At 41.9% G+C, this 27965-nt stretch overlaps 1 protein-coding gene across 1 annotated transcript in view; it reads left to right on the top strand.

The window, feature by feature from the left end:
- The window catches only part of PROC (protein C, inactivator of coagulation factors Va and VIIIa), a 67333-nt gene that overhangs the window by 15218 nt on the left and 24150 nt on the right, over positions 1-27965 (top strand). The window contains exons 3-6 of the mRNA XM_089665602.1: positions 6802-6962; positions 7075-7099; positions 7185-7295; positions 10540-10680. Of these exons, the coding sequence (XP_089521728.1) occupies positions 6802-6962; positions 7075-7099; positions 7185-7295; positions 10540-10680 (438 nt within the window). The remainder of the gene's footprint in view (positions 1-6801; positions 6963-7074; positions 7100-7184; positions 7296-10539; positions 10681-27965) is intronic.

The following is a 27965-nucleotide window of genomic DNA, read 5'->3' as shown; positions in this document are numbered from 1 at the left end:
TTTGCCAAAGACCTGTTGTTCTTTATCACAGACCTCATTGTGACCTTGGCTAAATTGTTTGCCACCTTGTCTAACTTTGGAACCATCTCAGAATTACAGGTGAATCAATCCAAATTAGAAGCACTAGGCATAAATGTTTAGTCTTGGGCTCAGTATAGACGTCCTTTTCCTTTAAATGGTGTACACAGGCGCTCCCTTATCTTGGTGTTAAACTTCCCTTTGACATCGCCATGCTGTACCAGGTTAATTATGTTCCCCTTTATGCCTTAATTGAATGTGACTTAAAGAACTGGCAGGCCCATGCTTTTTCCTGGATGGGTAGAATAGCAGCGGTTAAAATGATGGTTCTTCCTCGAATCCTATATTATTTTAGGTCTCTACTGATCCCAGTTCCGTCCATATTCTTCCGAAAATTACAATCGCTTATCTGGAGTACTGGTGGTTGCAGGGTAACTCGTTCTACCCTGTATACCTCCAAGTGGAGAGGCGGCCTGGGAGTTCTCCATTTTGTGCGCTATTACAGAGCTGCTCAACTGGTCCAGCAATACCAAACCTTTTCTAAGGCATATCATGAGTCCCTCCTTATCACACTATCTACACCTATGGAACACAGTAAGTAAACTATATCCTTTGAAATCCCCTCATTCCCTCGTGGCTTCCCTTTTAAGAAATCCTCATTTCCACCTAGGGCAGAATCATAGTGGGTCAATAAGGGTCTCTACAGGATAGCGCACTTTATAGACCATAAAGGGATTCAACTGCCTTCCTATTTCTTTGAAACGTTGCAGATGACTCCTACAGAAACCTTTCACTTGTGTCAGATTAATCACTTCCTGCAGACTCTGGAGTCAAGTTAACATAACCACTAGGACTTTATTTGATAACAAATGCTTATGCTGTCCTGACTCTTGCAGAGGGATTTTCAGAGTTATATGATCTGTTTAATATCCAACGTAATAAACCATCCTATCAGACTGCATGGGAATCGGACCTGAGTGAGACTACAGAGGAGGAGGTGGTCAACCATAGTGCATAAAGGAATACTCAATACCTCCCTAGTTGGGAGCGAATTGTAAGATACTATCTCAATGGCACCTTGTTCCGGCGAGGCTGGCAAAACTCTACCCCGGTACCTCACCCCTCTGCTTCTGAGGATGTGAGCAAGAAAGCGATATGTTCCATGTCTGGTGGTCCTTTCCGAAGGTCCAGTGATTCTGGATTAAAATATTCAATTTTGTCTGTTCAGTGACCAGACAGAATATCCCCCTAAACGCCAAAACAATGTTGTTCACTGACATATTGGATGATATCCCCAGACATCTCCGAACCCTCATCTTCCTTATTTTCTTAGCAGCTAAAACCACTATAGTGTGAGCATGGAAATCACCTGTGTTTAATGTTACGTTGGTTAAACACAAAATATCCTGGGATATGAGTCATGAAAAATTGATAAGTATCCTTAGAGACAAACAAGCCAGGTTTGAAATTGGATCTCTGGATTGCATACCTTCAAGCTCCCTAGACACCAGGACACATAGTGGTCAGGGATCCGAATCGAGGGGACCAACTCAACTTTCTTCTTTTTCTTCCTTTTCATTTTTTGTTAACATTTGATGATTTTTATATGGATGTTAATGGGGAGACCGTAGAGCCTCCCCTACCTTAATATAACTCTCCATGAAACCGAGCTGATGCTTGGTCTACATTTCACTGTAATGTCCTTTCACACTTCTTTATTTGTCATTTGCAATAGGGTGACTACACCTATTGAGCTTTACACCTTTGGTACACTGTCGCTCTGTTTGGTAGGGCCAGACTGTGAGAATTGGTTCTCTTGGTTTGTATGTATTTTGATTACCACAATCTGGTCCTGGATCATAATGGAGGGTGCATCCACCTTTTATTTTTTTTTATTTTTTTACACTTGCTTGATACTGCTTGTATTATTGCATTTTGTTACATTTTTGAATAAAAATCTATTGAAAAGCAGCTTCAGGTCCGTCTGCCATGGTGGCTGACAGGACTTGTAGTTTTTTCATTCATAGATCCCTGTGAATGGTGTGGACGGAGCCTTGCACAGATACTCAGGTTTTAAAATGTGACAACCGGTGCAGGAAGAGGATCCCCCACCCACTATCACAGCTGGGGTGAGGGAGCAAGGAGGGGGATGCTTAATAGTAACAGGTTACATGTTACACCCAAACATGTTGTAACATGTTATTAAAGATGAACTTCGCCTTTAACCACTAGCAGACTGTCTACCTGCAATGTACTGCAGACAGGGGGCCCGTACAGCCCTGTGACGCACCTGTATTTTGCAGGCCTCTTCCAGGTACAGGGTGCGCATGGGTGCACCCTGCCCACTGACTCCCACTGTGATTGTACACTCACCGCCCAGAGCCCTGTGTTGACACTCAGTACAGGGCTCTGTACAGAGGAAACAATCTGTTTCTTATCCCTGCAAAGCAGGGAGAAAAACCAGAAAGCTATTTAGTAAAGCACCACACAATACCCAAATAAACACTTATTAGGCACACATTTAACCCCTTGATTATCCAAGATGTTAACCCCTTCCCAGCCAGTGTAATTAGTATAGTAACAGTGTATAGTATTATCACTGATCACTGTATTAATGTCACTGGTGATATCAGTGGCAGTTAGTCAGTTCCCAGCCAGTGTCAGATTGCCTTCTGCACTATCACAGTTCCACTATAAGTCAATGATCACCACCATTAGTAGTATTAGAAAAAAAAAAAGAAATTCCAGTATATATACACCATAATTTGTAGACACTATAACTTTCATGCAAACCAACCAATATACACTTGGGGTTTTTTTTGTTAACCAAACACATGTGCAGAATACATTTTGCCCTAAATTTATGAGGAAATTTGATTTTTAAACTTTTTTATTGGATATATTTTGTAAAAATGTTGGTCCTTTTTCATTTATATATTAAAAATTAAAAAACACAATGAAAGACGGCACATCTGCCTATGATATCTCAATAGTGCACTTTATTAAGTAATGTCCTCCCATTGTACAAACTTGCATATCTAGGCCCTATCTGTCCCAAGAACTTCCACAAGGTATGGGACTCTGGTTGAAGCTCGGAACCTTACATCTTGAATATTCTCCCTCCCTCTTTTTTTTTCCTACCCCACTTCTCCTCTCCCTGCCCCACTAACCCCCTATGCTCCCGACACATGGAGTTCTCCTCAACATGTGAAACACCATATCCTTTTCTGTATGGATTCCTAGAGTGCCAATGGGTGATCATGATGGTAGTTGTTAACATGCTGAATCGCTGTACAAACCAGCTAATGTTTACTATTACATGCTTATGGCGATGGTTATGTAGACCCAAGTGGTACAACCACTGCTGTGCCTATGTCAGTTTGCATTCTCTTTGACCTGGGAGTTTGCGTTGCCCCTATTGATGTTTCCCTTCTGTGCCAGTACGGTTGATTTATCACTGTTACTGTTTTGCATTGTTTTTCTAAAAATGCTCTATAAACTACATTGCATTGGTATTGCACAGAGCGGCCCCTTACATCCTCTTCTGGGATCCGCCGTCGGTGCTCTTTACTCCGCCTTGTCTGCGTCTGCCTCAATACAAATTGTGTGCTATGGTGGCATACATGTTAAAAAAACAGTGGTGATCAAATACCACCAAAAGAAAGCTCTGTTTGTGTGAAAAAATTATATACATTTTTTTTCGGTACAGAGTTGCATGACCATGCAATTACAAGTTAAAGTAGCTCAGTGCTAAATCGCAAAAAAGGGCCTGGTCAAGAAGGGGGTAAAACCTTCCAGAGCTGGAGTGGTTAAACCTTCCTCCATTAGCCTCACTTTAGTTAGATGAGGTGGCTGTATTAGTTTTCTTTTTTTCAGACTTTTTTTTTAACCTGGTAATCCTATGCATGACGCACTTCCTGTCCCTTGTTGCCACCCAGACTGGACTACAAATTTATTTTCCTTTGTTCATCTCCATTTACAAAGGGGGATGGATAGATTCCTAGTTTACAGAAGATACCATTTTGCTTGATTTCAATTCAGCTTACAGGAAATGACAAGGACACTGCATTTCTGGAAAGATCAACAGGTATTTTTTGTACTTGTTAAAAATGTTCATAGCCTGAAAAAAAGGAAACAAATGAGACCACCACATCAATATATCATTTTTGTTCTTGGGTTTAGTAACCCTTTAAGTTTAAATGATGGATGTTAACTGGTTAAAGTGGTTCTTAAGGATAATTTATTTTTTAGCTAAAATAAAAAGATGTTATACTTACTTGCTCTGTGCCTTGGTATTACACAGAGCGGCCTCTTACCTCCTCTTCTGGGGTCCGCCGTTGGTGCTCTTCATTCCTCCTCATCTGCCCCAAAGAAAACTGTGTGCTATGCAAGCGCATCCATAGACACACACAGGGTGGCTCGGCCATACCCCCTGCTCCCTCCTCACAGGATTTGATTGACAGCAGCACGAGCCAATGGTTCCTGCCACCTCTGTATCCTGTGAGAAGAGAAAGAGAGAAAAGTATTGCTGCAGATGAGCACAAAACTGGATTGAGAGAGGACTGAGGTAAGTGTTTAATGAAGGGGGAAGGGCGATAAAACTACTGGGACATTTTTTACCTTAATGCAGGGACTATATTAAGGTAAAAAATGTTTTGACTGTAGAACCATTTTAAGGCTTAACTTTTAAAGATAAGTTGGGTGTAAAGGAGCGAGGGCGGGAGATTTTTCCTGTTTAGGGTGTTGAAGTGTTAAGGATACATCATATTTTAGGGATATGGTGCATTTCCATTCTCTGTGCCCAAATGTACATAACTTTAGTAAGGGGCTGTTGGATCCATCAAGGAAAACTAAGAGGCATTTAGTTCCTCAGCCACGGTTTCTGGAAAACTGTTTAAAAATCTATAACTGCATTTTGATATATTTTATACGTGAGAATATACAGTGCCTTTAAAAAGTATTCATACCCCTTGAAATATTCAACATTTTGTCATGTTACAACCAAAAACGTAAATGTATTATAATGGGATGTTATGTGATATAGTCCAACACAGTGGCACATAATTGTGACATGTAAGGAAAATGATAAATGGTTTTCAAACTTTTTCTTTTTTTCAGATAAATATTAGAAAAGTGTGGCATGCATTTGTATTCAGCCCCCTTTACTCTGATACCGCTAACTAAAATCTAGTAGAACCAATTGCCTTCAGAAGTCACCTAATTAGTAATAGTCCACCTGTGTGTAATTTAATCTCTGTAGAAATACAGGTGTTCTGTGAAACCCTCAGAGGTTTGTTAGAGAACATTAGTGAACAAATAGCATCATGAAGGCCAAAGAACACACCAGACAGGTCAGGGATAAAGTTGTGGAGATGTTTAAAGCAGGGTTAGGTTATAAAAATAATATCCCAAGATTTAAACATCTCACAGAGCACTGTTCAATCCATCATCTGAAAATGGAAAGAGTATGGCACAACTGCAAACCTACCAAGACATGACCAGCCACTTAAACTTACAAGCTGGGCATGGAAAGCATTAATCAAAGAAGCAGCCAAGAAGCCCATGGTAACTCTGGAGGAGCTGCAGAGATCCATAACTCAGGTGGGAGAATCTGTTCACAGGGCAACTACTAGTTGTGCACTCCACAAATCTGGCCTTTATGGAAGAGTAGCAAGAAGAGAGCCATTGTTGAAAATAAGCCATAAGAAGTCCTGTTTGCAAGAAGCCATGTGGGGGACACAGCAAACATGTGGAAGAAGGTTCTTTTGTCAGATGAGACCAAAATTGAACTTTCTGGCGTAAAAGCAAAATGCTATGTGTGGCAGAAATCACTGCACAACACCCTGAACACACAATCCCCACCATGAAACATGGTGGTGGCAGCATCATGCTGTGGGGATGCTTTTCTTCAGCAGGGACAGGGAAGATGGTCAGAGTTGATGGGAAGATGGATGGAGCCAAATACAGGGCAATCTTTGAAGAAAGTCTGTTAAATTTTACAAAAGACTTGAGACTGGGGCAGAGGTTCACCTTCCAGCAGGACAAGGACCCTAAACATACAGCCAGAGCTACAATGGAATGGTTTAGATCAAAGCATATTCATGTGTTAGAATGGCCCAGTAACTCCAGACCTAAATCCAATTGACAATCTGTGGCAAGACTTGAAAATTGCTGTTTACAGACACTCTCCATCCAATCTGACAGAGCGTGAGCTATTTTGCAAAGAAGAATGGGCAAAAATGTCACTCTCTCGATGTGGAAAGCTGGTAGAGACATCCCTAAAAAGACTGTAATTGCAGCGAAATGTGGTTCTGCAAAGTATTGACTCGGGGGGGGGGGGGGGGGGGCTGAATACAAATGCACGCCACACTTTTCAGATATTTATTTGTAAAAAATTTAAAAAACCATTTATCATTTTCCTTCCACTTCACAATTATATGCCACTTTGTGTTGGTCTATCACATAAAATCCCAATAAAATACATTTACATTTTTGGTTGTACCATGATAAATGTGAAAAACTTCAAGGGGTATGAATATTTTTTCAAGGCACTACATGTAATTTTTTGATGGTAATAGTACAAGTTAAAAATGTTTTCAATTACGCAGCAACTTGTTCTGTATCGTACCAGGCAACCACAATCCAAGTATCATTATATAATATCGCTCCCAGCAACAAGAAAAAAAAAATCTGTAACTGCAGGAAGAATGTGTGGATATAGAGAATCTGAAAGTAGAAGTGTTACAGAATTCAACTGACTCTTTTACTCACTTTAATTTTCAGTCTTTTACACTAGTCAGGATGCAAATCGTGTGCTAAAAATTCAGAAAAGAGCAAATAGTTTCTTCGAGGAGATGAAACCTGGGTCACTGGAGAGGGAATGCTACGAGGAAAGATGTGACCTAGAAGAAGCAAATGAGATATTTGAGACCCGGGATGAAACTGTAAGAGATTCTCTGATTTGGTTCCTATAGTAGTACTTTATTGCTGATGCACTTGTTGGTAACATTCCTTTTAAAAAATATTTCTTTAATTCTTTAATTTCTTTAATTCTAGCTTAACTTTTGGTCAAAGTACTTTGGTGAGTAGTCTGAAGAAGGTAGCTAAAATAAAGCATGTCTAGAAATTTACATAGAATCAAAGGCTTAAAGATCTTGTTGTTACAGATGGGGATCAGTGCCTCTCCAATCCATGCGTAAATGCTGTCTGTAAGGATGGCATAGGAAAATTTGACTGTACCTGCAATGATGGCTGGGAAGGAAAGTTCTGTGGTTATGGTGAGTGTTTGGAGCAACTGACTGACTGTTCAATCAGTTAAGTAGCTACTGTGAAATAACATTCATAAGAAAGCATCCTAAAATGATGGTGCCAATTGGCTGATGCTGTACAAAGCCCTGAGTGAGCCTACTGCATTCTTACAGTATATCTCTTTAAGCCCATCTCTGGGCAGATCTGTTAACCCCCCCCCTCCATTCCTCCATCACTCCTACCAACTTTCCTTCTGCCCATTCATAATATTGAAACAAACCCCTGTAATAATGTTTTCTACTTACCTGTCATTAAGTGACTTTCTGTTGCACCTCTTCCAGAAGTGCACACTGGTGATCTACCCCTGCATTGGTCTTCTAGCTGCCCATTGTGGTGACATCACTACACAGCTGATGGACAGATAATGGAAAAGTAATGGTAGAAGGACCTTCCCGCTCTACAAGTTCAAAAATTAACACGTAGTCCTAAAGTTTAGTTTGGTAATGTACAGTTACTGAATTTACTTTGAGTGTGGCATGTCTGCCATTGCAGATTATTTACTTTGTTTATATTGGTTAACCTCCATATCCAGCCAAAACAACTCATACACCGCACTCCACTGTATTAATTGGCTGAACTGCAATAAACTTGTTGGCAGGTGCATCCTGTTCTCGCCACTGTAGGGGGCGCTTGATCGAGTGGTACCACATCCCGTAGAGGAAGTCCTAGGACAACATGGTTTTTTTATGGTTTCCTGGGTCAATGGAGCAGTGTTCTGGTTGGCTACACTGTGGCAATGTGACCCTTGGCAGCCATATTAGGTCATCATGGTCTTTTTAAAGTGTTGCTAAACCCAAGACCCTGCATTCACTCTATCTGGTCTCCCATAGTACACACAACATGAGCAGTATATAGCAGTCTTGTGACTTCAGCAGAGCACTGGTTAAAGATTGTAGGAGGAGTTTTATTTCTGCTCTAGGAGGATGTGAATCCCCTGACTGTCTAGACAGTGCTGACTGGCCCTGTGCTGATCACATGCACTCCCAAGAGAAAAAAAAAAACCTCTCTAGCAATGCACACCAAACTGAGCATGACTATGGATTCAGTCTGTATCAGGTGGTCATTTCAACAAGAGCAGGGGCAGAGAAGAAATGATCAAATAGCCTTTTTACACAATGTAGAGGATTAACCTCTTAAGTTCCACAGTGAGTATAACAAGCAGGCTTTACTGCATAAACAGACTGATTTTACTGTTGTGGGTTTAGTAACACTTTAAGTTCCTGCCCCTGGGTGTTTCATGCATTTTGCGAGCGGCTAGTTAAGGAAAAGGGACCCGCTTGTGAGGGAAAGTACTAGTGGTAGGGAAAGGTTCAAGACCAGTAGGGAAAGGCTATCCTTGGACAAGTGGGGACAGGCTAGGGGCTCGTTATCCTGAAAAGGCACTTCCTGTCTTTGTTAGGCTGCACTTCACCACTCCTTGAACTATATAATGCTTATTGATTGCCCAACCCCACAGAAGAAAAGGTTCCCATTTGCATCACGGAATTTGAAATTTTGTTCATTTTCAGACACATAACATGCTAAATTGGAGATGGTTGAACATAAGAAGAAAAAAAACAAACATACCAGTGTGTGTGTGTATGTATACAGTCATGGCCAAGAATACGCTCATCCCTGCAGTTCTGTCAGATAATGCACCACTTTGCCCAGAAAATTGTTGCAATTACAAATGTTTGGATATCTCATGTTTATTTCTGTTTGTATTGGTATGACACAAAAAAGTAGAGAAACAAAAAGCCAAATTTGACACATTCCAGGCAAAACCCCAAAAATGCACTGGATAAAACTATTGGCATCTTCTCACAATTGTAAGAAATAAATGTATTCCAAATTTGTGATGCTCCTGTAATTTGTAATTAAACTCACCTGTATCAATGTACAGATCATAATGTTCTTGTGCCCACTGTGCGCAACACTGTAAAGACGTTTACTGCCCATGGCACTGTAGCTAACCTTCCTGGATGTGTACAAAAGAAAAAAGCTTGATCAAAGATTGTAATGAAATCTTGTTGGAATGGTGGATAAAGAACGTCGATCAACTTACAGACAAATTCAAGCTGACTGACCTTCAGGCACAGGGTACAACTGTGTCAGCTCGCACTATACGTCACAATCTGAATGAAAAGGGATGCTATGGTAGGATATCCAGGAGGACCCCTCTGCTCACACAGAAACATAAAAAAGCCAGATTGCAGTTTGCCAAAACATACCTGAGGAAACCAAAATCCTTTTGGAAGAATGTGTTGTATGACAGACGAAACAAAACTACAGCTTTTTGGTAAAACCCATCCTTCTACTGTTTTCAGAAAAAGAAATGAGGCCTTTAAAAAAAAGAACACAGTCGAACATGGTGGAGGTTGACTGATGTTTTGGGGCTGCGTTGCTGCTTCAGGCACTGGATGTTTTGTCTGCGTGTATGGCATTATGAAATCTGAAGACTACCAAAGAATTGTGGGCTGTAATGTAGGGCCTGGGGTCATAAAATTGGGTCTCCGTCAGAGGTCATGGGTCTTACAGGAGGACAATGACTCCAAGCACACGTCAAAGCGCTGGAGAGTACTGAACTGGCCAGCAATGAGTCCAGATCTCAATCCCATAGAGAACCTGTGGAGAGATCTCAAAACAGCAGTTGGAAAACTTTCAATCTGAGAGTCCTGGAGCATTTGGAGAAATTAGAGTGGTCCAAAGTTCCAGTAGAATTTTGTAAGAAACTCATGATGGTTACAGGAAACGATTGATTTAATTTTTTTTTCCTAGGGGTGTACTACCAAATATTACATTGAGGGTGCTAATAATTTTGTGTAGTCTACTTTTAGGGTTTTGCGTGGAATGTGTCCAATTTCGCTTTTTGTTTCTCCACTTTTTTGTGTCATACAAATACAAACAAAAGAAATAAACATGAGAATGCCTAAACATTTGTATTTTCAACAATTTTTGGGGAAAAGTGGTACATTATCTGACAGAAATGCAGGGGTGCAAATATTTTTGGCCATGACTGTATACCTTAGTGGGGTTATTTTTAAAGTATTTCCACTTAATCACAGTTTCAGGTTGAAGTAATTTAGTGATTGCCAGCCCTCAACTTATGACCTGCACAGAAGAGTTCAAGGCTGTTTAAAGTCTCAGACCTTATATGATATCAGCAGAAATAAGAGGGATTGAACTAATTTAACAGTATTTACTAACACCACAACTTTTTCTTCCCATTCTTAGAGGTGACCCATAACAACTGTTCATTGAATAATGGAGGCTGTACACACTTCTGTACAGAGATTGTGAACAGCACATCTCGGACATGCAGCTGTGCCACTGGGTACCAGCTACAGGACGATGGTCGCAGCTGTAAGCCATATGGTAAGTTCTCATCACACTAAGCTGTTATGCTACATTCACATGTTTAATTTGCTCTAATGAAGTAAAAAAATGTGACTGCTTTGTAATGGAATGTAAACCTTTATATAATGGATAGGTTGAGGTTATATGCACCAACTGGAGTCCAATGGCTCCAAGTCATCGCGCACCCAGGGAGTAATGAAGCAGCTGCCCCCTCCAATAAGCAGCTTATACAACCTACACCGACAGAATGTAAACCCTTATATGTAATGGAATATAAACCCTTATATGATGGATAGGTTGAGATGATGTGCACCAAATCGAGTCCAATGGCTCACCAAATGGAGTCCATGGCACACCCATGGAGTAATGCAGCAGCTGCCCCCACCAACAAGCAGCTTATACAACCTACACCAACAGCAGGGGAATCACTATAATAGGGTGGTGGCAGTATGTAGGCTTGCAAACTTCTGCTCCTTGGCAAGATGGCAGTATTCGACATAGGTAAGATGGTACAGTTTTCAGCAATATGGTAATCATGAATTAGAAAATGTGTTCATGAGTCTATACCAAGATGGTGATTGTGGCTGTGCAATATTTGCAAGTGCGGCCAAGCAAGACTGCTTTCTTTAGTCAATAGCAGGCTCTCAGTTGTGGAGTGAAGGGGGAGTTATTGAGACAAGTTTTAACCTGCCCTGGTAATGCCTTCTACTTCCCTGGTAGCCCCTCCCAACCTACTTTTTTAATGATGTCAGCAGATCTTTTAATTTAACCTTCTGGGTGCTCAACAACCAGGGGCGGACTGACAACTCATGGGGCCCCCGGACAATAGGGGATCATCGGGCCCCTGTGTCCTTGCCCAAACTCAAACCTATGAAAAAGGTACCAGGGGCATCTCATGGGGCCCCCTACTGACCTCGGGCAGTGACCGAGTTTCCAAATGGTCAGTCCGCCCCTGTCTACAACGCACTTATATTTTATCCTTTGGGTGGTTGGCTCATGCATGCATGCTGGAATGACCACCTTCAGAAATGTCTGCGGCTTAGCATTGGAATATTTTCACTGCAAGGTTTCCATTGCTGAGAAACAGTGTGAATAGGCTAGCTTGCCAGTTTCCATCCCGTACACTAAAGCCCCTTGTAAAGATTAACCCTCCGTTTCCTGAAGTAACACATATCCATCCACTAAGCCAAACCTTTAACCTTCCATCCACTAAGCCAAGCCTTTAACACTTTACCCCAACATTTAACCCTTAAAGGAAGTTCATACCAAATAACTAATAATCCCCCCACACCCTAGCCCTCCCTGAAATTAACCTAACCCCTAAGGCAGTGTTTCTCAATTCCAGTCCTCATGGACCCACAACAGGTCATGTTTTCAGGATTTCCATTATTTTGCACAGGTGATTTGATCAGTTTCACTGCCTTAGTAATTACCACAGCTGTTTCATCTGAGGGAAATCCTGAAAACATGACCTGTTGGGGGTCCATGAGGACTGGAATTGAGAAACACTGCCCTAAGGCAACTTCAGTCAGAAAAATAAACAAATCACCACACTGCAGGCCGCAGCAACTTTTCTTATTTATTGGATCGCAATAATAGTTCATCCCAGACATTTCTGTCTTTGAAAATGTGCTTTTCAGAGTGAAACATGATATAGGTGATCCCTTCTGCTATCCAATAAATAAAAAACATTGCTACACTGATTTATATTTTCTGACTGATCTGCAGGAATGCAATGGTCTGCACTAGAAACTGGGGACTTTTCTGCAGAGCCTTTGATGAGCCACTCTCCTTGGATGGTATGCATATTTTTGGAAAGATGCTGCAGATATTTTTCTTACTAGTCAGATAGTGCTGGTCACATAGTGAGCCCACCTTGCTTTTATTAGATACAACAGGAAATTGCATCATAACCATCTAGTTCCACAAAAAAGAACTTAAAAAAAAAAAAAGAAAAAAAAAAAAACTTAAAAAAAAAAAAAGAACTCAATATTATGTTTAGTGTAATACTAAACATAATATTGACATCCAGTGACACAACTACTAAGCAACAATATAATATATGAGAACGGTTGTTGCATCAATGTCTGTACAGTATAAACTGCATGCTATCCTATTGTGAAACTCTAAGCAACCTCTTAACACATAACCCCCCCAACACCTAAAGAGTATGTCCAGCAAAAATGTTTTTCACTATTGTCAACTGAATGATACAGCTTGATAGGAACAAAACCATAAGGGTTATTCTGGAGCCCACAGGAGAAATAGATTCTAGGCAAAACTGAAGGCCATGCCCTCACACTGGCTCAGATTCACCTAGAGGAGGATTTATTAAAACTGAAGCACACAGAATTTGGTGCAGCTGTGCATAGTAATCAATCAGCTTACAATTTCAGCTTGTTTAATTAGATTTTGACAATAAAACCTGGAAGCTGATTGGTTACTATGCACAGCTGCACCAGATTTTCTGCTCCATTTTTTAGTAAATTCCCCAATTAGTGTTCTTTGAAGAAACAGATATTTTTCTTTTATGCTTTATTTTTGAATGCTTGGAAGATATTTTTCTACTATCAACAGCTACTAGTAGATTCAGGCTAGTTAGCCAACGTGCAGTTTTTCTTAATTCATTATAAATTGGGTAGTCTCTCTGCAATATTCCTGCAGCTGGCAATGACAACTTGTCTGTTTAGAACTTTTTAGGTCCAGATAGTTTATCTGGGCTTTCCTTGCCAAGTTATTGGAACCAGAGCTGTGGCAGTTTTCTCCTGGTCCCCTTTTCTGAAGACTTACTGTAAGTGAGAGGCTAAATGATGCGAGCAGAGGCGGACTGACCATTTGGAAACTGCCCGAGGGCCGGGGTCAGTAGGGGGCCCCATGAGATGCCCCTGGTACCTTTTTCATAGGCTTTTTTGAGTTTGAGCAAGGACACAGAGGCCCCATGATTCCCTATTGCCTGGGGGCCCCATGAGTTGTCAGTCCGCCCCTGGCTGCGAGAGATCTTTTTCCTTTTGTTCTAATCTTGCCTTGTTTACCTTTTATGTAGGTGCAAGCTGTTTATTTTTGTGAATGGAACAACCCTTATCTTCATTCTCTTGCAGATTGTACATTGTAGACGAAAGTGGTTCTGTTTACTGCATTGGGCACTGCATTGACACCCCAATTGAAAATTCTCAGATTCTGGGCCCTGTTGATGCAGCTTAGATGTGAGCGCACATGTGCACGCCCGTGTACATATATACAGTGTATGGCTTCACTTTGCAGTGCACTCCTGTTCTCTGCTATCATTGTACTTAAACATTTGTAAAATGGTAGTGGGTGGCAGGGGTGGACTGACAACTCATGGGGCCCCTGGGAAATAGGGGATTATGGGGCCCCTGTGTCCTTGCCCAAACTCAAAAAAGCCCATGAAAAAGGTACCAGGGGCATTTCATGGGGCCCCCTACTGACCCCGGGCCCTCGGGGAGTGCCCGAGTTTCCAAATGGTCAGTCTGCCCCTGGTGTGTGGGCATCTGTGAACATATGTACAGCATATGGGTTCAATTTGCTGTGCACCCTGTTTTCTTGTCTACTGTCGTTTTTCTCCAACATTTTGTAAACATTCTATATATGGAACGCAATCAATTATGTTGTTTTGGTACTAGCTCCAGGCTTTTACATTTTCTCTCACGAAATGTCATGTTTTCCTCAAAACCAGCTCTGTTATGAAATGTTGACCAGCATTTCAGATATACTGAGAAGTGTAGCTGCAAAATCTCAGCTTGAGCTCCAGTGTAGTGGTTTTTCACTAACAACTCAGACAGTCTGCATTCAGGACTACAGCATTTGGGCAACAGAATCTTTGTGCACATACTAGTGCTCTGCCCGCAGTGACAGTGGTGATATTTCAGGAGCTTTGGTTTTCCTCCTGGTACTCCTAAACTCAGCTAGACCACAAGTATTTCTTGGGAAGTTGTTTAGCCTTTTTTCCTTTAAAGGTTCAACATATTTCTGCTAGAAATATGTCTGGTGCTAAATGGTTTGACAGTCGCCCTGCAAACGTGAGCAACCTACCTAATTAGGACCTGATGTGCAAAGTCTCTCCTGGTGCAGGGAGGCATTGTGCTTTCTACATTCTCACATATTCCAGTCCAATCCAGATGTGCTGGCTGCTGTTTGTGACCCCTTCCCCACCCTTTTTAATCCTCCAGGGGCTCATTCTTCCTCTTGTATTACAGTGGAAGCATTTATGCATGTTTTTATATCTCGTTTGGTTCAATTCATGGCTCCTCCTTGAGTTTAAAACACCCATTACAACCACTTGCTCCAGTGGAGTATGAAGCAAAGATGCCTAATATCTCTGAGACCTCAGAGACTCCGCAGAGGACTCATTGATGAATACTAAACCCTTCCATTCCCTAGCAGATGAGATTCTGATAAGCATTTTCTTCCTTTTTTTTTAATATGATTTAATTTTATTTGAAACAGTTTTATATTTCAATATATTTATTAGGATTTTGAGAAACATACAGTAAAAGACAGGAAACGCAACCCACCAACATGACGAGTTGCAGAACATCAAGCAATAAAACTGTAAATTCAAGTACAATGTGTACCAACACAACAACAAAATTGGCCAATAAAGCGTAATGAGGAATACACTGGTAGCACAAGCAAAGTTTGATCGATTACACTGTTCAACAAATTTTTATTTTTTGCCAGTTTTGGAAACAAAAGGAACCATTTCTTAATGAATTTCACATTCTGAGTTCAAATATAACAATGAAATTTGTCAATTGGCTCTAGTTTTTCTGTAAACGGAAAGTTTTCTACTATAGGCGTAATGACTACATAATGCACAATAATTATATAGATAGATGTCTTTCCACAAATATAAAGCAAGTGATATTGACTACATAACAAAGCCGAAATGGCATAATATATTGCATAGGATTTCCAAGAAAAATTATAGCCATAAGCTAAGTTGAATCATTTTAATACTTAGGATTCTCACTAGTTTTGTCTTCAGTTTGTGTCGGTTTTGCTTCTCTTGGCTTTTCTCTTGTATTCGAGGAAAGGGCTATCTCTTACAACTGCACGTGACTACACGCTTCAGGTTCTTCCTCACTTGACTCAACCACGAAGGATTCTGGTGCTTTAGGAATTGGTAGCCCCTCTCCATGAGGAACTGGACGTATTGCCGATGGAATATTTGGATAGTGCACAGATAACGTTTTCTTTTTATTTAGCCCTTTTACAATTGGAGGCACCATACAAAAGTAACAATTACTAACATGATCTGTTGGCTCTCTCCAAATCATTGGCACAGCGAAAGGCATAGATGCCTTTTTTCCATTCAACCATTGCTCCAGTGCCGTCCCACAAGAATTGCAGCATATATGTGGTGCCCAGCTCTTGTCCTGGTCTCCTATCTTGCAGCCAAAATACAAGTTGTAGGCTTTCTTAATCATTCCTGTTATCCTCCTTTTTTGTGAGATAAAAGTTATTTCACCGCAGATATAGCAGAAATTATCTGCTTTATTCACACGAGTTCGAGGCATTACTGAGTAGCCTATATAAGCATAAAACGAAATGTAAAGACGCTGTCGAACTACAATCAGCTACAGATACTGCAGCTTTTATGCAGTGAAGTGATGCAATTAAAGGCTAATATTACATCATCTCAGTATACATGCAATTTTCTATTGGTCACCAGTATCAATTGCGCAATATGCAGCTGAAGTTGCATCATAATTTTGAATGGCTTACGTCATTAGATGGGTGAATATATCATGGAAACTAGAGCCAATCAACATTTTTTAGGGTCATTTTCGTTTTCAGCACCCCAAAATTATGTAAGATTAGCTAATTTTATGCCCAAAACTTTTTACCTGTTGAACAGTGTTATGAGCAAATTGCTCCATAAACAAGGTAGTATGAATAATATCATTAAAGATGTAGACAAAAATAGAGAGAACAAAAAATGAGGAAAGAACTGAAGAAGAAAATACAGAATAAAAGAGGGCCAGCCAGGAGTCCGTGAAATAGCAGAAATATATTGAATCCATGGATCCCAAGTGCTCTCAAATTTAGAAGTATCAATGTTAAGTACACTAGTAAGTTTATCATTAATCATAATCCAATTAAGTTTCTGTTTGACTAAGTCCAGCGAGACTGCTGACTGTTTCCAATGTTTTTGGTTATCGTAATTCTCGCTGCCAACAGGATATAAAAAAATCAATTTAACCGATTTCTTAGGAATATCAGTGGGCAATAAATGAAATAGAGCTATTTCAGGGGATCTACAAATATTAACCCCCATTACTGAATAAAGGAAATTAACTAAACGGATCCAAAAGTCACCACAGGGCATTTCCACCATATATGGAGCATAGTACCCTCTTGTTCACAATGTCGAAAACAGCTGGGTGACACAGAAGGGTACATTTTAGCAAGACGTGTAGGGACCAAATACCACCGAAGAGCCGTTTTGTAGTTAGATTCAATGAGTGTAGTGTTAATCGAGATTTTAGATGGAGCATTAGCCGTATTCTGCCAAGTGTCCAACTCCAGAGAAATATTAGAATCCCTTTCCCAATGCACCATATAAGAGAGCTTAATATTTGGATCATCAAGGGAAGCATATATATTAGATGACTTTTCACTGTCCCGTAGCCCTACAGGAAACCTCAAGAGGGGTGAGCGTACAGGTTTCCGTTAGTAATTTAAGTTTGCTAGAGACAAAAGACATGATTTGATGATCGCAAAACAGTTCGCTAGAAGTCAGGTGGCACTTTGTCTGAAAATATTGGAGAGAATATGGACGAAGTCCATCCAAATAGTCCCCGATATGCAAAAAGCCCTTATTGATCCACCAGTGAAACACAGATGGTGTTAAACCAGGTGTGAATTCAGGATTACAAAAAACTGGGGCCAGAGGGGTATGTAGGGAAAATAAAGGCTTGCGGGCCCGCCATCTATCCCAGATTGTTAAAGAATATAATAATGTAGGGCAAAGGATGGGAGGACGCAACCGACTGGGAAGCCACATAAGGGAGCCAACAGCATATGGATGGTAAGATAAGGCAACCCCATTGAGGTACATAGCCCCTAGCAGTAGTGCAGGAGAGCTGCGTTATCTGAGCCGCATGAAAGTAAGTCATAAGATTAGGAAGTCCCAAACCGCCATGCTTGTTCTGAGAAAACGAAGTGGAATCATTGAGCCGAGGACGTTCACCTCCCCATATAAATCTAGAGACCGCAGATTGTAAGAGTAAGATTTCCCATCCGGGGACCGCAATTGGTCCAAAAATAATATAGCAGTCTTGGCAGAAAAGTAATTTTAGTGGAACTGATTGTACCAAACCTGAAAAAAGGGAGATCAATTATGTAAATCGGTCCTGAGTCGTTTAAAAAGAGGGGGGTAGTATAGCGTTAAAATAGAGCTCATGAGATAGATCCCCAAATAGGGAAGAGAGCGGGGAGCCCATTGAAAATCAAAATTATCCCAAAGATACTGAACCTCCGAAGTGGGCAAAGAAATATTTAAAGCAATTGTTTTAGAGGAAATCAGAGTAAAACCCGGGGCCATAGAAAATCAGTGAAGTAAATGGAGGAGACTAGGTAAAGACACTCGAGGAGCAGACACATACATAAGGACATAATCAGCAAATAAGGCACATTTATGATCTCGTTGGCCATAGTAGATATCAGAAATAGCAGGGTCAGAACGAATAACAATGGTAAGGGGTTCCATTGCTAATGCAAAGGGGTAAGGGGCAACCCTGTCTAGTACCTCTCCCAATAGACAGAGGAGCCGATTTGTATCCACGAATAGAGACCTGGGCTCTCATAAATAATATAAATAATGGACCATATGTGGAATCAAAAGGTCAGGGAAAGCTTTATAATAAGCATGAGGAAGGCCGCCTGGACCTGGGGATTTATGTGGAGCTAAGGTTTTTAAGGCATTCTGAATCTCCTCGCAAGTGATAGGCTGATCCATTAATTCTCTCTGGGCCTCCTGAAGAGAAGAAAGAGTCACAGAACTCAGGAAACTGTTGGTAGATGAGGAGATGTCCCCTTGAAGTCAGTCTGATTTTCGGAAGAGCCACATGAGAATGTTTAGGAGACAGCTTGCATGCTAATAAGGTGCCTGGTCTGTCCCTCCAAGTGAAAAATTTGTGATTGGCCCAATGTAACTGCTTATCCGCCATAGTAGTAAGGCACAAATTAAGCTCCAATCAGGCCTAGTCAACTTTAACCAATAGAGCAGGATCAGGTATCTGTTTATGTTGGGCAACAAGATCAGTATACACTTGAGATTTAGTAAAAATCCATTCGTTTCAAGCCTTTTTAAGTCGTGAAGACAGTTGAATAAGGAAACCCCTGACTGAGGCTTTATGAGCTGCCCAATTAATAGCCGGAGGCGTGTCATCCGCCTTATTCATTTCAAAGTACAATTTCAAATGTGTGGAGATATCAAGACAATAAGAAGCGTTACCTAAGAGAGATTCGTTAAGGCACCAATGAGGAACAGTCCTTCCATGTGTCCAAGACGAAAGCGTTAAAAGAACTGGGTCATGGTTGGAACAAGGTGTAGAAAGAATTTTAACTGTAATCAGTTGAGAAAGTGAACGCGTATGGAGAAATATATGATCAATGTGGGAATAACAGTTATGAGCCCTGGAGAAATGAGAGTAGTCTCGAGAAGTTGGGTTAGCTTCTCTCCAGGCATCGACAAGATCATAGCGATATAAGAGCTGAGCAAACTTACAGTTCTGTCTAGAAGGTGAATTAAGCATGATAGTATGGGATCGATCCAGTAGCTAATCTAATGCTAGGTTAGAGTCACCAGCCAAAATAACATCGCCCTCAAGCTCTGAGGCCAAAGAGCTCAATAAAGAATGAAAGAACTCCACCTGATTGATATTTGGAGCATAGTATGCCAAAAAAGTGAGCAAGTTTCCGCCCAATTTACCTTTCACCAGATCCCTAATAATTTTAGACTCAGTAAACGACAAGCGGCAGGACAAACAAAGGGCTACCCCACATTTCTTCTCCGTGGTATTAGCAAAATAACAGAGGATAATCTTTGTGGACATATCGTGGGGTAAAACAAGGGGGAAAATGTGTCTCCTGAAGGGCTACGATATCCGCACCTAAAGAGCGGTATGATTTAAAGGCCTTAATACGTTTGGAAGGAGAGTTGAACTCCTGGACATTATGAAAGAGCAATCAGATAACCCTTCTGTCAGACCGTTGAGGAGACATGATCAATAACTGGCGAACTACTGTATAGTCGGCGAAAGCTCTCCACTCCCAGTGCACGAGAGAAATCATTATTAACCAAAAGCAAGGACGGCTGACCCTCAGATAGAAAAAGAGAAAGAATACATAGAAAAAGAAGACACACAGAGTATTCAAACCGTCGTGTCAAGCAACGTCTGGTATTACACATTATAACACAAGCGAAGCAGAAGAATAAACCAGAATTGTAAGGACTAAAGCCCTGAAAAGGAAGGGGTCTACCCAGAGAACTTAGACAGGGGAGAGTCTTCCAAGTCTGGGAGGGCCCATAGACACCCCCCCCAGCACAAAAAATTAAATCAGCATAATGTAAACTTTAATATAACCGGAACCCCACAAAAACCAATAGCAGCAGAAATAAAGATCACATTGGTACAAACAGCCATATAAACATTTTTTTTTCCCTTGAAACAGCCTAACAGTGGCGGCTAATGTTCCCTAGGGAACCACTGAGAAGCCACCACATAAAAATAGGAAAAAATGATGAAGCCCGAAAGTCAAAAAGAAAAACCTCAAGTAGTCTTTCGATGCGATTTCGTCTTCCTGGAAGTTGAAGCAGACCACAATGGCGAAAACGGCAGACGGAGAAGTAGCTCCTGATGGAGAATGAGATGAAGGACTATGGGAAATGATATCCAATTGAAGCAGCAGTTCTTCACCTTCTTGAAATGTAGAGAACACATAAGGTTTTCCATTGTATGTAAACTGAAGCAGGAAAGGGTAGGCCCACCGATAGCAGATATCCCGCCATACCAAGTGGGAAAGTAATGGCTCGAGGGATCTCCGTTTCTGGATGGTGGTCGGAGAAACATCCGCAAAGATTTGTATTTTATGTTCCGCGAGTTCCGGCTCCGGAGTTTCTCTACCATATTTCATGACAGCTTCCTTGACCTGGAAAAAATTAGGTTTGACAATAACATTTCTAGGACACGCCCCCCCCCGGTCTAGCGGGGGATCAGTGCCCTATGAATATGATCAATCTCTGTATGAAGATCATCAATTTCAGGCATCGCGGGTCGCATGAGGGATTGAGCAAGGCTAGTAAGCTCTTTGACCAATTCCGGGAGCCCCAGAATATGGAAATTGTAATGTCTGGCCTGGTTCTCTAGATTATCAATTTTAGACTAAACCTCATCCAATCGATCCTGCAAATCGGTAATCATATTAGAGTTTTGGGACACGTTATGGACTGTCGCATCAACTTTAGATTCAATACTATCAAGATGTTGGCCCAATTCTTGAAAATCATGTTTCAGATCTGTCGCCAATGTAGTAGTAGCTCTATCCATTTCTCGTTGCAACAGGTCAGCAAAACGAGCAATAAGGGTCGCATCCCCCGAATACTGTGATGGAGCTGGAGGGAGTGTTGACGAATTCTCAGGGCTATCAAGATCAGGTTCCATACCACTGCTTTGGCTTAGAAATATAGCAGCCATCTCATTATCCAATAGTGAGGAAGCTTGAGAGTCACGGCCTAGTGAGCAGGCCGAGGCCTGGGACACAGATACAACAGGGCTAGGAGGAGACCGGGGAGGCTGTATAGGGTCACTCACCCCTGCAGAAGAAGCCACCGTGTCTTGATCCCGGCGTGCAGCTGTTTCAGAGCCATATTTAGCTCTCTGAGGGAGAGAAGCAGTTGTCACAGAGGCAGTGGAGGCTGCAGGAGTCGAGCCGGATGCCATCGTGGAACCCGTGCCCACCACAGGCATTAGGTGCTGGGAGCCGCTGGGGCCCCTCTCTGCTACACGTCCCGGCATGGGGAGAAAGCTCTGGGACACCCGGTCCACTCCAGAGGCAAGTTGGGGTCCCTGCGGGGTTTGGTGCCCGTCTACGGGCTCTGGATGTGCCGGGGGAGTGCAGATCGGTTACCGGGACATGTGTGCCGGCTGCCCGTGCATGCTCACCTTTGAACTAGTTTTAAACACAAACAAATTAAATATAGTTCACCACAAACCAAAAGCAAAAAAAGCAAATATACAAAAAATCCTACGAAATAAATAGAGCATACCTAAAAAGCCATCATAGCAACATAAGTAGCCTAATAACACCAACCAGCTTTGCGTTTGGGCTCCAATTTTAATAACATGAACCACATGGTTATACCTACAGGAGCCTAAATCCTAACATCATACGGAGCTCATATGGTCTAGCCAAGGTGATCAAATTGCATCAAACTGCTTTAATGAGTTTCTAAGGAAATAAGTGTCACTCATAAGAAACATACTTAAGATCAAATATCCAGTCAGATAGGGCCAGAGGGTGCCGGAAAATCCACTTCATGGCAATTTGCCTTTGAGCCACAAACAGTGCACATGCAACAGTAATCCGCACTGGTGGCTTAAAGTGTTACTAAACCCAGGACCCTACATTCACTATATCCGGTCTCCCACAGTACACAGAACATGGAAGTGCAAAAACTGCTAAATACCTTTTCTCATCAGCAGTTTGAGCAGTCTTGTGACTTCTATCATTTTCCAGCAGAGCACTGGTTAAAGCTTGTAGGAGGAGTTTTCTTTCTGCTCTAAGAGGATGCAAAACCCCTGACCCTTTGTCTGGACAGTGCTGATTTGGCCCTGTGCTGATCACATGCACCCTCCCAAGAAAAAAAAAAAAACCTCTCTAGCAATACACACCAAACTGAGCATGTGCACATGGCTACGGGTTCAGTCTGTCTTATCAGGAGATAAGACGTAGACATTTGAACAGAAAGAGGGGTAAAGAAAAGAGGATCAAACAGCCTTTTTGCACAATGCAAAGGATTAACACCTTAGGGTTCCCCAGTGAGTATAAGAAGCATACTTTACTGCATATACATACTGATTTTACTGTTGTGGATTTAGTAACACTTTAAGCATGGAGTAGCCCAATAAGCATGTAAGTAGATTCACTGAAAGATTTACATCTAAAAGCCCATTAAGTGTGCCCACAACCTCTGCCCAATACTTCTGCAGTTTGGTGCAACGCCATAGTAAATATATCAGGGAACTTTGAATTATCGCATCTAGGATAGGCCGAATCAGGCCTATAACACACAGAAATTCAGGGGTCTCATATACCCCTTGTAGGATAAATATCTTGGTTAGCCTATGTGAAGGGGAGAGTGACACAAGAGGAAGAGCTTGAAGAATCTCTTCCCAAACATTACTCCAGATAGGCCCTATATTGTATTTCCACTTTGCCCTAGAAGGCAAAGGGAATTTATAAATGGAGTTCTCTAAGAGAGCTGAATAGATAGCTGAGATAAGCTCTTTGGTGGAAATCGCCTGTACTACTCTCTCCAATACTGGGACAGAGGAAAACAAAACTGGGGAGGAAGAAAATTGAACATATAAGGTGTGACATAGCTGAAAATATTGGTAGAACCACCTAGGGTTCAAAAAAAATATCCTTATCAACTGCTCAAATGATTTAAGTGGGCTGTTGTCCTATAGCTGTGCAAGCTTATGGACTCCTGCCCGCTCCCACCCCTGGAAACTCTGCAGGTTGAATAACTCTGGGAGCCTGTATTTCCCCCATATAGGGGAATATTTAGTGAGGCAAGAAACCCCCAAAAGTTTAACAACGTCCCATACTTTGAGCATCAACTCACAGGTGGGCATGTTGGTAAGAACAGAGCTCCCCAATAACCCATCCAGGGCGTACAGAGGTTGACATCCTTGAAACACATCAGAACTTAAGTGGAACGAGGTGCTAACCGTAGCCTCAGAATCCAGCTGCACCAAATGCTGCAACAGGGCTGCAAGAAAATAGATTAGGAGCCACTAATCCCCCAGCCTCTTTTGGATATTGTAATATTTCTGGTTTGATATGAGAAACCTTGTTCTGCCAAATTGTTTCTAAATGTACCATAAACATACTTTCAGAGGAATCCAGACTGGGGAATTATGTAAAAGACATTAAATATTGTGGCATCCATATCATTTTTATTGCATTTATGCGGCTTATAACCAAAAGGGGGGAGCTTACACCAAGCCTTACTTTGAATTTGAAACCTTGTCAACAATGGGACAATATTATCTAATATACACTATTACACTATATTGCCAAAAGTATTGGGACACCCCGCCAAATCATTGGATTCAGGTGTTCCAATGACTTCCATGGCCTCCGGTGTATAATATCAAGCATCTAGGCATGCAGACTGCTTCTACAAATATTTGTGAAAGAATGGGTCACTCTCAGGAGTTCAGTGAATTCAAGTGTGGTGCCATGATAGGTTGCCACCTGTGCAATAAGTCCATCCGTGAAATTTCCTACTAAATATTCCACGGTCAACTGCTAATGGTATTATAACAAAGTGGAAGCAACTGGGAAGAAAAGCAACTCAGCCACAAAGTGGCAAGCCACCTAAAATGACAGAGCGGGGTCAGCGCATGCTGAAGTGCACAGTGCGCAGAAGTTGCCAACTGTCTGCAGAGTCAACAGCTAAAGATGTCCAAACTTCATGTGGCCTCCCAATTGGCACAACAGAAGTGCATAGAGATCTTCATAGAATGGGTTTTCAATGCTGAGCAGCTGCATCCAAACCTTACATTACCAAGTGCAATGCAAAGCATTGGATGCAGTGGCGTAAAGCATGCCACCACTGGACTCTAGAGCAGTGGAGACATGTGTAGCAAACTTGCTCATCAGAGATGGACGCGGAGTTCCCCTTTTTTATTAGAAGTATTCCTCAATCCTTTATTCCCTACCCCCTCCCTTCCTGAGAGGCACAGGGACAGATGTGGGTGTGTGTTAAAAATTGCTGGCAGGCTGGAGCAGCAGGGGGCCCAGCGCTACAAAGCTCCCCATAGAGACAGCAGACTCTCTGTCCCAAGGCCTGTGTAAACTCTCACCTCCTAACCAAGATAAGGTAGTTTTTGCCCTGGACTTGAAAGAAGTTGGAACCTCATAAACCCTACCAGCCAGGTGACAGAAGTTAAATGAACATTCCTCAGGTCAGCTGTCACCTATGTTTCATATCATGGATTATGAAGCTGTCAGTTTTAATGCAGAGTCCATCCGACGATCCCGCCCAAAACAGGGTATTGGCCAGTACTCAGAGCCACGCCCCCTGCAGGGGGACTTTAAAAGACATGCTAGCAAGCCTAAAAAGTTAAGCTAAACACTCTCCCAATTTTAACATCGTAACAGCAAGAGATCAAAGACCATTCAGCTCTGCAACTTGGATCTGCTTACCTTAAGGCTGAACATGGCAAGTAACTTAACCTTTTAACTTCTCCCTGTTATCTCTTTACTGTACTGTGCTGTTTTCTATGTGTATATATATATATATATCTTAGTTACTTTTTTTGTAAATATTTTATTGCACCTGTTTGACTCTTTTAGCAATAAATCTTTCTTCCTGAAAGTGTTAAACTGCTTCTAAGTGCTTACTTGCAATTCACGAATTCCTGCTTTTGAAGAGACGCTACTGTGTTTGTTTAATCCTCTGCCCAATCGGCCTGCGGTGACCGTATTGGACAGGCGACTTTTCAATCATTATAGTGTATATTTGATAAGGAGAGTTTCCTTTTTCTCTGTACAAAAGAAGGTGGTGGCAGTGTGAAAGGGTTAGTTGTGTAATTAACCTGACCCAGTAACAAGCGCATTCAGACTGCAGGCACCGATTGTAGTCCATTAGCTGGAAAATCGCTGTGTAGGGTGCAGCTGGGTGTGGCCTTGTTACGCACGTCACACCGTGGTTTTAGATTGGCTGGTCCTTCGGTCACGAGTTTGGTGAGAAGGTCTGACGCAGCGGGCGTGACATATTGTTGGTCGCGCTTGTGTGATTGTTGCACGTTGAGGGTGGCGATCGTGCGTCCGTGACAACATGTTCTCTGGAGTGACGAATCACACTTCTCTGTCTGGCAATCTGATGGAGGTGTATGGGTTTGGCGGTTGCCAGATGAATTGTACTTGCCTCACTGCATTGTACCAAGTGTAAAGTTTGGTGGAGGGGGGATTATGGTATGGGGTTAGGCTTGGCCCCTTAGTTCCAGTGGAGAAAACTCTTAAGGCATCAGCAAGACATGGTCAAACATTCTCAAAGACACACTCCTGAACCTTGCGGACAGCCGTCCCAGAAGAGTTGAAGCTGTTATAACTGGAAAGGGTGGGCCAACTCAATATTGAACCATACAGACTAAGACTGGAATGCCATTAAAGTTCATGTGCGTGTAAAACCCAGGCATCCCAATACTTTTGGCAATATAGTGTATATGTCCACAGAGAGGCTGTCATAGACACACCCAGATATGAGAGAGGAAACTATTTTAAGATGCGCCAATGTAGATGGTAAAACTATGGGTAAGGGGTCCAGTGGCAAGAGCATAGACTTCTCCCAGCTAACCCTGAGAATCTAGCAAACTCATCTATGTATTGCATAACAGTTGGCAGAGATGACCAAAAATTAGATAGAAATAAAAGATCATCTGCGTACAATGTTACCTTTTCTTCCAAATTTCCTCTGATCAAACCAACTACATCCTGAGGAGCCCGTAAAAGACAAGCCAAGGGTTCAATAGCAATGGCAAAAAGCAGAGGGGACAAACTGTACCCCTGCCTAGTGCCACAGAAAAGCTTAAAAGGAGAAGACTACAGGCCATTGACCCTTATGGAAGCCTTAGGGGCTGCATACAATAGCTAAACCCATTAACAAAAAGTAGGGCCAAAACCAAATTTTTCTAGAACAGCCCATAGATATGGCCATTCTGTGCTGTCAAAGGCTTTAATGGCATAAGTAGACAGCTCATTTGGGGACCCAAACAATTTTTTACCACTATTTGGTTCTTGGCAGTCTATTTCTTTGTGGAGGAATTTGTCACTAAATGATCCACTCCTGTGTCTCACAATAAAAAAATTTCGACCATTCCCATAAAAAATGCTACTTTCTTTTAGGGACCCTACTCACAAGAAATTGAAAGAAATTTCACTCATGTTCACCTCAGCACTCATTTTCCAAACCTTGGCTGACTGGTCTGCTACTGACTAATTTTTTTCATTGCGTTGACAAAATGATTGCAATTTATATTTTTCTGTGCAACATGTAGCTGGATGCCAACAGGGTTATGTCTCTTTAACGTTGGATGGACCTCTTTCCATCCATTCATAGATGGTTGCTTCAGAGGATTATAATTTCCCCAGCCCAAAGGTTTCATGGTTTTTACTCACATGTTTACAGTTTGACCCATCTTGGACTTTATGCCTGTGGTCCAAACACCATTAGAATGGACAATAGGGGATGGGAGGCCACAAAAAGGTATGGATGCCAAAGGTCTAATCCACTGAAGTTCACTATTGGCAGAAACCTCAACTGCTAGGCGCACATGCAGTCTGATAGGCAGAGAACTGAGGAGTAAGACCATAGGAGAAGTCACCATGGCAAAGCAGACTGAACAGCAGCTGGCAGGAACACTGGAACACACAACAGGTGGGAAGTGTGGTCTGAGACAAGGTAATGGTTAGAAACCGAGAAGGCAGACCGTAGGCAAGGCAAAAGGCAGAGTTATGGTCAGGAGGGGGCTGAGGTCACATCAGGAGGTAAGCATAATCCTGGTCAGCAGGCAGGTGGAGGTCACACCAGGGAGTCAACAGAGATGAACCCCAGTCAGGATCCAGCCAAGTCAGGAAGATCAGACGAGGTCACAACAGGAAATTAGGGTGACCATACATTATACAACTCTCTTGTACAATTTTCTTTTAGTTTTACCAAAACCATACAATATAAGGTTAAACCTAAACACTTTCAATGTGTATGAAATCAGACAGGCCCTTGCACTACACAATGTAAGGCAAGTCTAAAGGAAATTGAATAAGAAAATTGTATAATGTACGGCCAGCCTTAGAGCAAAGATGGGTCCAGGGGCAGGCTGGGTCAGCAACTGGTAAGCAGATCACAAAGACCAAAGTGGATTCAGGTTGCAAGATACCCGCTAAAGGACATTCAGTAAATTCCAAGCTTAGCTCTGTTCCTTAAATAGGCCATGTGGTGCCAAGATTAGGATTAGGTAGCTTGCATGTGTAAATTAGTTTGTTCA

This window comes from Staurois parvus, unplaced genomic scaffold, assembly GCF_062004578.1.
Source record: "Staurois parvus isolate SC_StPar_1 unplaced genomic scaffold, SC_StPar_1.0 ptg000049l, whole genome shotgun sequence".
Classification (NCBI taxonomy): domain Eukaryota; kingdom Metazoa; phylum Chordata; class Amphibia; order Anura; family Ranidae; genus Staurois; species Staurois parvus.
This window is presented reverse-complemented; position numbering and strand designations above follow the sequence as displayed.